The sequence below is a fragment of the Camelina sativa genome, chromosome 15 (assembly GCF_000633955.1).
Source record: "Camelina sativa cultivar DH55 chromosome 15, Cs, whole genome shotgun sequence".
Classification (NCBI taxonomy): domain Eukaryota; kingdom Viridiplantae; phylum Streptophyta; class Magnoliopsida; order Brassicales; family Brassicaceae; genus Camelina; species Camelina sativa.
Genome location: NC_025699.1, coordinates 19691949 through 19701885, shown reverse-complemented (window position 1 = coordinate 19701885; position 9937 = coordinate 19691949). Strand labels below are relative to the sequence as shown.

Here is a 9937-nt window from a genome sequence, read left to right as displayed (position 1 = left end):
GCAGAGCTACTGCGGGAGAACAAGCGGATGCTGGATAAGTCGATCAGAGAGATAGAGAGGGAGAGGCAAGGCCTTCAAACTCAAGAAAAGAAACTCATCGCCGAGATTAAAAAGACCGCTAAGCAAGGCCAGATGGTTTGTTTTTTTCTTCTTCTTCTAACTATACAGCTCGAATTAGTTGACAAAAACTCTGTGTTCTATCAAAGTTACGATTTACTTGTGTAAATTGACCTTTATCATTTTGTTGGATAACTACTTTACTTTCTCACAGGGAGCTGTTAAAGTGATGGCAAAGGATCTTATCAGAACGCGGCACCAGATTGAAAAGTTCTACAAGCTTAAATCCCAACTCCAAGGTGTATCTCTCAGNCTCAGGATCCAGGTATGTTTTTTTTTTTTTTTTTTTTCATTTACACCAAATAGTCTCTTAATGAATATGAAAACGCATTAATCACTACTTATTTCCTGCAAAGGCAGGCAATTATAAAACTTTTTATGTATGTTTCGTGTTCTTCAGACTCTGAAATCAACACAAGCGATGGGTGAGGCGATGAAAGGTGTGACTAAAGCAATGGGGCAGATGAACAGGCAGATGAACCTGCCTTCTCTCCAGAAAATCATGCAAGAATTTGAGCGGCAGAACGAGAAGATGGAGATGGTCTCTGAGGTCATGGGAGATGCTATTGATGATGCTTTGGAAGGAGATGAGGAAGAAGAAGAGACTGAAGATCTTGTTAGTCAAGTCCTTGACGAGATCGGAATCGACATCAACCAAGAGGTAAACACAAAACATCTGCTACCCATTTACTATATACTATTCCACTTATGGATGTTTAATCTACTGAAACATCTTTTAAAAAAAAAAAACTAACTCGGATCTTGAAACTGTTTACTTGTTATAGACCGAGGAGCCCTTTAGGTTTTACATTTGGTTACCATACTTAAAACAAAAAACTGATTGGACTTGTATATCTGTTGTGTTTCAGCTGGTGAATGCTCCATCTGGTGCGGTCGCTGTACCAGCAGCAAAGAACAAAGTGGTACAAGCTGAGGCAACCGGAGCTGAGGATGGCGGAGGAATAGATAGTGACCTGCAGGCCAGGTTGGACAACCTTCGAAAAATGTGAAAAGCCTTTTGGGTTTTTTTTTGTATCATATTATTTACTGAGGGTTGATTACTTTTCAACTTCAAAGGCAAATGTTGCCAACAATATTAATATCTTCACGTTTTGGGGGTGGGTTTGTAATAATTTCATAATTTGTGATCCCTGAGAATATTTTTATAAACTGATTATTTCTTCAAACACTTTGTATATATACTCTACAATATAAGTGTGTGAGAACTGAGAACCAACATTTGTTGTAACTGTATTTTTATGTTCTTAATTCATAAAATTTTCCAAAATCTTAATCGAACCGAAAACTATGCACCTCTCAATTCGGTTTTACCTTAACCAATTTGTCAATTATGGAATCGGAGACTCGATGTACAGTACGATATTTTTTTTATCACGCCCAATAGCAACCACAGTAATCTCAAATGAAGATAACGTTATCTATCCAATAAGCCATTTGGAAGCTTAGAAGCTGCCACGTAAGACTCATATCTCACACCTCCAATCTCCGAATCAAAGCTCCCTTGTCAAATACCATTCTCCTCAGCAACTTCTCACATTTCGAAAGAGAATCTAGAGACAGAGAGAAAGAGAGAGAGAGAGAGTTCAAAAGAGATCGGAAGATATGGCTTCTACCTCCGCGATGTCATTGGTCACGCCACTTAACCAGACCCGTTCATCTCCTCTCCTCAAACCATTGACTCTGAAACCATCCAAGGCCTTGGTTGCACCTGGAGGCAGAGCACAGAGGATCCAAGTTAAGGCGCTCAAGATGGACAAAGCTTTGGCCGGGATCTCTGCGGCTGCTCTCACTGCTTCCATGGTTATCCCGGATGTCGCTGAAGCTGCTGGTTCTGGAATCTCTCCTTCCCTCAAGAATTTCTTGCTCAGTATTGCTTCTGGTGGCCTCGTCCTCACCGTCATCATTGGTGTCGTCCTCGGCGTCTCCAACTTCGACCCTGTCAAGAGAACCTAAGCTTAACCTATATATCTTTCTTACACCATTGTAATCTGTTCTCTTTCTCTGTGTATTCGTTTGATGTTGCAGCAATGAACTTTTATCAAAAGTAAAATTTGTTGTTTCTTGAATCCGAAAAAACAAATGAGATTTGAGACCATAACGCTTAAGCTTCATTGAATCACAAAGATTCCACAGAATTCATCATATAGTAGGGTACTAAACTCAAGTTTGCATATTCTGAGTTGTTACATGAAATCTCTCAATGTTTAACCTATAAAAGACCTTACCTTACGAGCAAACCAAGCAAGAATTTACTTTCGGATGTATAATTCACCGCATCTACCTTCACCACTGTCATCTTAACTCTTTGTTCATCCCCATACGATTCCTCTTTGATCTTCAGCTTTAACATATACTGATGAAACAGTCTGTCTCTAACAATCTCTGCAAATTCTTCCTCCTTCTCTAGTTCGTATTTCAATGCGTAAAGCTTCTTAGCCGGACATCCCATGATTTCTTCTCCCGTTTCTTGAAACGCAGTTACCCAAGTCAACCCAGTGTGGTCTTGTATCTGCACCTGAAGCAGGTATCTGTAGTCGCATTCATCAGACTCTTGGTTGCACCGGTCACAGAGCCACCTGTTTGTTCCAGACCGTGTCACCTTTTTGTTGCATTGTTTATCTCCAATCATCAAAGGGCAAGCTGTGTAACAGAAGCTATCTGTTTTGATGAATGATACAGTTGCTTTCACAGTGATCCAGTCAGGCTTCTCTGATCTTCCAAGGCCTTCCTCTTTGATCTGAGAAACACTTTTTCTTATCTCATTCCTTGAACTTCCTCCAGGCATGGTATCTCTAGAAATGGAGAAGGATGCAGTATCTTTTCCTCCGTGATCGAACCAGTTCCTCAGTTTATGGGCTTCAGGGAAATCTGGATTTATGAAGAGCTGTGTTGAAGAGATTGTCCCCACAGACTTCCCACTGAAGTCGCTTACTTTTCCAGCTTTGATAGCTAAAACCGGGTGAGAGGCTGAATCAACCATCTCTTCAAGTTGCCGACCATCTCGGTTACAGAATTCTCCCCATAATGTTACCTCTACAGCTTTTCCCGATTCATCCTTCAGATTCAGGATTCTCCTATGGGTTTCCATCCCATTCTTTCTCAAGATTGGCACTGAGGGGTTCACAGAAGTCACAACCCCAATCACATCGAGTATGGTATTATTCTCAGCGTCCTCAATGTCACCTATAGGACGGAAGGAGAACTGTTGCCTTGGTATGGAGCCATCTTCATCAGGGCAAAGCTCCACAGTCGATGTTGACTCCAAGAAAATTTCCCATTCATTCTTTAAGTGGTTGAAATTTTTCTGTGCAGGCTTCAAACTTCCCTTTGAAATCAAATATACCTTCCCAACCTCAGTGACATCATAGAATCGGTCAACAACAGCATTAAAGCAGGTAACCCGAATCTCCCCTCCATCAGAGTCAAGCAGATCAAATGAGAAAACTTTTCCATCTCCTTTTGCATTGTTATATCGTCGGATATCTCCTTTCGCAGTTACTCTAGCCTTTATAGCCCACCGACCTTGGTATGGATTGAGAGCAGCAATAGGGATGACTCGAGCTGGAGCCTCGTTCTTCATTATGGGCCCATGATTTCTGTAGCTTGCAGGCGGTTGATATGAAGGTTGAACAGATGGCCTGAAACTTGAAGTACTGTTGGCTGGATTATGAAAGTTTATGCCTCTGGGAGGTGCTTTATTAACTGAATGCTGAACCGTTGGTTCATTAAAACCAACCCTATTCGGAGGTTGTATATTGCCTGCAGCTGAAAGCGTCTTTTGGGTTTCTGTATCTGTTTCTCCAAATATTGTGGGGTTCCCGACTGTCTCAGAATGTGGTACTATTGTCTCCATGTTCAGCACCACAATAACCCTGTACACAGATGCAAAAAGGCATACGAAAATTACCATCAAAGAGAGTAAAACTCCTTCAAATATATAATGCTCAACAAATCAAATCTGAAACTATATTTTCCACTAACACAATCAACAAAATAGTCTCCATTTACATCACTGAAAGATATGCAGAACATCTGCCAACCAACCATTAAATACCATGAACTACAAACAAAAAAAACACCACAAATCTTTGGCATTAGTAAATTTTATAACTAAAATCATTCATCAATACCAGATAAAATAGAAACAGTAAAAGCAACTGACTACAACAGTCCTCAGTGAAAGGTGTCTATCAAAATCGAAGCTATCATTGCTTTTGCAAACTCATTGTCAGTTTGTCACAAATACCACACTAGGAATGCTGAAATCATTACAGGCTATTCACTCTCCGTATCAAGGCACAGAATAAGAAACTTCGTACATCACAGAATAAGAAACATAGTACATCATAGAATTAAAGAGCTGTATCCAAAGCCAAAACTAGTGTACAGATTTCGTTCTCACGCCAAAACTATAGATGCGATGCGAGTACAAAACACACACGTCCAACAAAACCACATAGATTAACATTTTCTCCCTTCATACGAAATCAGTGACAACACTTATCAAACCTCCAATTCACACTTACTGGTTTAAAACTCCAAACACTACTACGGCAAACAACAAATCAGAGATCACTTTCAACACAATGGTGGTCTAGATCTAGCCAGAGAGGAGAAAAAATTACTTGCGGCCTTTGACATCGCTGCAAATGTAATCAATAAGCTGAACGATAGATCCTTTATCAACATGTCCAGACTTGACCCGATCATTAAGCTGAACCGCGACCATAGCATGTTGAGCTGAAACACCATCTGAAATGAGGAAACGATACCTCTCCTGGCTTCTCTCTTGGCTTCTCCCTATCATTTTGATATCTAAAACCTGCAACAACGGCTTCAAATTGACGTCGCCGGCGTTTATCGCCTTGATTGCGTTCGGAGTCAAACTCACCGGCATAATGAAATGTTGATTTTCAGATCCCGGCGCGAAACCCTAGAAAAATGGAGAAAACCAAATCGATGAATGAACCGAGAAAAGGAATGAGGAAATAAACTTACGGCGAAAAAGAGCGTGAGGAAGACGGAGATTTTGAACCTAGACGGTGGTGGTGAGGTGGTGTTGAGAGATGATTCCTCTGAAAGCTTCGCTGAACTTTGCGGGAGAAGCTTAAAAGATGTTGTTGTTGCGGTTGCGGGTCGGGCAAAACATTTCATGAGCATTTTTTTTTTCAATTTTGAAAATTTTGCTATCCAGTTCAAAATGACTACTTTGCCCTCGACTCGTAACTGTGAACGACTTTAACAAAAAAAACAAAAAAAAATATACATTCTCAAGTGTTCAACGAATAGCGATGACGGAATAATTTTTTTGACAACAAAAACTTTTTTGACTCAAACAAGCCAATTGGAATTGAACAGCTAACTAATGTAACCACATGCGGTTTAGTATGAATTTGTCGTGCTAGTCGATCCGCAAGTACATTTGCATTCCTAGAAATCAAGGTTAACGAGAAACTTGAGAATTCCTCCAATATCCACCTTGATGTCGTCGAGATAGGCAGAGAAAGCCGGCCACTCAGTTGGTGAGGACACCATCTTCACCAAATCTGAGCAGTCTGTGAGAAAAGTTAACTCTCTGAAATCATGTGCGATCATACAACGTAAAGCCCACACAAATGCTTCAACCTCAGCATGAAGTGGCGAGAGACTCCGCCGAAAGTTTGAGGCACCCATGAGCGAAGGAGCATCTTGGGACGACATACACACCCAGCCTGCACCAGCAAACTTGTATGTGTCCTTCCAAGAACCATCAACAAAACAACGGAAACCAGTGTACACAGTAGGAAGAGAAACGCATTCCCGCACCAATCGAGGTTCGGGCCATGTTGGAACCATAATTCCCTCTCGGTGACGTCATAATTATATTATTATTTTTACAGTAAAGGAATATAGGATTTTTAATTTTATACCTCAAATATGTCACAACAACTTATATTTATTTTGTTGACAAAAGTTTTGGAGAACAACATTATGAATAGAATAAAATGAACTTTTTTTTTACTCAAACAAACCCCATTTCATTAAGTTAGTGACAAGAACTTTCCTCTAGGGTGAGTTATAAAATGAATTTCTGTTGTTTATTAAGTACAAAACATGGTCTTGCTTATAGTACCTTTTCTCCTTTTAAGTAAATTTAATGTTAAACAATACTCCCTCTGTATCATAAAGGATGATTTTTTATGATTTTTTCTTGTATCATAAAGATTGATTTTCTATATACTTTAATCAATTAATGATAAAAATTGTGAATTTCAAGAATCAATAAATGAATTTTAAAAGTTTGATGCATTACTATTAGTTAATAATTATAAAAATATGTTATTATAAATAAAGAATGTATTTATTAAAAAAAATCTTAATTTATGTGAAAATCCTAAAACATCATCTATTTTGATACAGAGAGAGTATTGTTTTTAGTTAATACTCCTATAAAATGGTCTCATCCTCAATTTATGTTCCTGTAAAAACTGTTCCTTCAAACCACCAGAGCTATAGCCTATACTAATGAAACAATAAACCTAGATCTCTTATTAGAACACTGTCTCTAATCTCTAATTCTGGTCTCCTATAACAATTTATCTCTAATATCTAATTCTTCTTTTCTATAACAATTTATCTCTAGTATCTAATTCTTGTTTATATAACAATCACTCCAGAAAAAAGGGGTCGTTGTGACGTTAGTTTGAGACAAAAAAAAAATTGTCACAAATTTGTGACCTTTTAGATACTATGTTGTGACTAAATGGTGTCGATATTATTGATTGTAACAAGTGTGACTGTTTTATTACAATTATGTAGTCACAAATAGTGACGTTTATTTGAGACAAAATTATTTATCACACATTTGTAACTTTTTAGATACTTTATTGGGGAAAAAATTATAACAAGTTCGTAATTGTTTAGTCATAATACTACGGTTACAGATTAATTTATGACAAAAAGTTTTCACAAAAGGTGACAAAATTGTTATGATAATTTAAGTCATAAGTAATGGTATTATGACATATTTTGTTAAACATACATTGATTAACCAGTTAAATATATGTTTACATAGAGAATGATCATTGTATTTTATTAAGGAAAATACAAAGTAATAATTAAAAACTTTCTTTTATAAATTAAATCAATTACATCTTGAACATTTCATAGTTATCCTTAAAAACTGAAAATGATTATATTGTTTATAAAGTAGATAACTATTTTAACTTATAATTAATTATCCATCTTAAGTATACTTCATATCTATCCATCTCATGTCCACCACTTAGACCATTTCCAATGGTTTTCCCTATTTTTTCCTCTATAATAGGGATGAGTTTTGCTCTAATGGTTTTCTCTATTTTTTCTTCTAAAAAAGAATATTCCAAATAGATACTATTTTTATTTTGCAATTAACACATTTTATTTATAAGAATTGCAAACTAACCTAGTTTACTTTAAATTGTGTAACACTTTTATAAAATTATTATTTTTTATTTAAATTGAACATTTTATAAAGAGCATCACATCATACAAAAATTATCAAATATACTAGATTTTTAACCATCAGCATGACTGTATTTTTCCCACAAATGATCAACTAATGCATTTCGAAGTGAAAAATGAGCTTCTTTATCTTTTGTTTTTCTAAATCGACCTAGAAACTCCTGGAAACGAATGTTATCATCTTCTGTTATTTATTTTGATCATAAATAAAAGGACTTAAAAATTAAAAGGACTACTTTGCAAATAAAATAGTTCACCTCTATTTATAGAGGAAAAAATAGAGTTCCCCTAAAAATAGAGAAAAAAAATAGCAATCTCTATTATAGGGGTAGAAATAGAGATGCATTGGAGCAAAAATTACTCTATAATAGAGTTTAGGGAAAGAAATAGAGGATCATTGGAGATGCTCTTAATCCCTGAAACAACATGAATATAAACAAAAAGATTGTTATAACATTTAATGATTGTTAAACTGTGAAGAAATGTTGTTAAAATAGTGTTATACTAGATTGGGACCCACGGTACACCGTGGGGCAAAATTATTTGTAACTAAAATATTTAAATTATAAGTTGTATTTGTTGGTTAAATATGTTATAGTTATATAATAATTATTAAATAAACTATATAATATCGTAATATAATTTATTTTTTACATAATAATTATTTAATCAATTTAATTAGATATGTCTATTCTTGGATACTGATAGTGTTAACAAAATAATGAAATGATGTTTTATCCCTGTAACACCGAATTAATGATATCTTTTAATTTATATAAATATCGATAAAACTCGTCCCGCTATATAACCCCGTCCCGTGATATTTTAACTCATACTATATCATCTTAATTTTTAATATTTATTGTGTATCTACGGTATAATATTTCTCATATTTAAATTTTTAAAAGTTTTAAATATTTTTCATATTTAACCTTTTAAAAATATTTAAAATAAAGAACCGGAGTAAACCAAATAAAAGTTTTTAAAGTTTGAATATCTGATAAATCAAGCTTTCTACTCATTTGTATTCAGAATCATTTTGGTCTCTTTTGTAGTATGACTCTGAACCATTGCCCAATTTTTTTTAGACAATGTGGGTATTGTACCCGTATTTTTGTATTCATCTATTGAGTAATATATGTCCGTTTTTATAAATTTTATATTACATCATATTCAGGAAAAAATCACAATTTTTATTAACTAAATGTATTATAGAATAATTCAAGATAATTTAAACATAAATTCAAATAAAAATGAAAAGGAATCATATATTTATGTTTGAATGATGTAGAAAGATTTCTTTATTTTTTTAATTCTTACCTTTAATTAATTTTGAAGTTTTGGTAACTAATATTAAAGTCAATGCATTAAATGTAAAAACTTTCCAAAAAGTATTTTTGAGCAAAAACTGCTGCAAAAATACTAGTATAGATTTTTATTAATTAATAGCTAAACATACAAAATAGTGTTATGTTTCTTAATAATTAATTTTTTATGTAGGTTGTTCGATGAAATCATGGTGCTGCTAATCTTGGCATAAGTGGAGATAATCTAACCTTGCTTAGAGGAAAAGGAGATAAAAAGGAGATAAGGAATAAACTGTTGACAGTTGACAACAAAAGTAAACGAAAGAAAAATTCAGATAGTACATAAAATACTTAAGAGATAGTAGCAAAATATGCTCTCTACTAGTCTATGATCCCCCAGACTATGACTTTTTTTTGTTTACGATAACTTTTCTTTTTATTTAAAGCCACATCAAACTAAACTCATTCAACTTCAAGCAGGCCTGATTCTCCTCAGGCCACCTGCTGAGTCTCCTTCGGAAGAAGCTTCCATGGATTTGGAGAAGTTGTTGGAAAGATCAACATAAAGATGTGCAACCTTTCTCACGTTATTGTTCAATTCTCGGATCAGACTGACGTTTCGTCCTAGGTTGCCTGGGATTTTGGACTCATGGTTTTGGTTTATCTCGTTTATAAGCAATCGGTTGTGGTCCAATATGTTTTGCACTTGAACAAAACTTTTCTGAAACGTTTGAAGAATCTTCCCATCCATCTCAGCTCCATTTCCCATCATCCCAGAGATTGTGTCTCCCTCCATTATTAGATACCTATCAAACAAATTTATCAATTGGATAAGATTCACAAACTCAAGAGTTGTGAGAAGATATACATGATATATTGATATTATTGTCATGTGCAGACAAAAATAACGGTATTAGACTATTTCTACAAAGAGCAACTTTTCTTGGGTTTAGTAACATAATAAAAAAAGCTTAAACCAAACAATTAAAAAAAATCTCTTTGTAAAA

General features: G+C 35.1%; 5 protein-coding genes across 6 annotated transcripts in view; 2 read left to right on the top strand and 3 right to left on the bottom strand.

Annotated features, from left to right (window-relative positions):
* On the top strand, positions 1-1343 carry LOC104747227 (vacuolar protein sorting-associated protein 2 homolog 1-like; the record flags this gene model as incomplete). The annotated part of the gene is given in 4 exon segments (XM_010468825.2): positions 1-135; positions 272-382; positions 518-778; positions 987-1343. Coding segments are annotated over 4 exon segments (648 nt in total), but the record flags the coding sequence as incomplete, so codon positions are not given.
* On the top strand, positions 1660-2204 carry LOC104747225. Its single transcript, XM_010468824.2, has one exon. The coding sequence runs from the start codon at positions 1741-1743 to the stop codon at positions 2089-2091; it is 351 nt and encodes a 116-aa protein (XP_010467126.1). The 5' UTR covers positions 1660-1740; the 3' UTR covers positions 2092-2204.
* On the bottom strand, positions 2135-5278 carry LOC104747224 (replication protein A 70 kDa DNA-binding subunit A-like). Its single transcript, XM_010468823.2, has 3 exons — positions 5174-5278; positions 4764-5071; positions 2135-4010 (listed from the first exon to the last, which is right to left on the bottom strand). Exons 2-3 carry the CDS (start codon positions 5033-5035, stop codon positions 2360-2362), a joined length of 1923 nt encoding a protein of 640 aa, XP_010467125.1. The 5' UTR covers positions 5036-5071; positions 5174-5278; the 3' UTR covers positions 2135-2359.
* Positions 9201-9780, bottom strand: LOC104747222 (protein ELF4-LIKE 3-like). The gene has a single exon (XM_010468820.2). The coding sequence runs from the start codon at positions 9724-9726 to the stop codon at positions 9403-9405; it is 324 nt and encodes a 107-aa protein (XP_010467122.1). The 5' UTR covers positions 9727-9780; the 3' UTR covers positions 9201-9402.
* The window catches only part of LOC104747223 (protein ELF4-LIKE 3-like), a 4431-nt gene continuing 3694 nt past the window's right edge, over positions 9201-9937 (bottom strand). For both annotated transcript variants that reach the window (XM_010468821.2, XM_010468822.2), the window contains exon 3: positions 9201-9431. In XM_010468821.2, the coding sequence (XP_010467123.1) occupies positions 9403-9431 (29 nt within the window). In that variant the 3' untranslated portion in view covers positions 9201-9402. The remainder of the gene's footprint in view (positions 9432-9937) is intronic.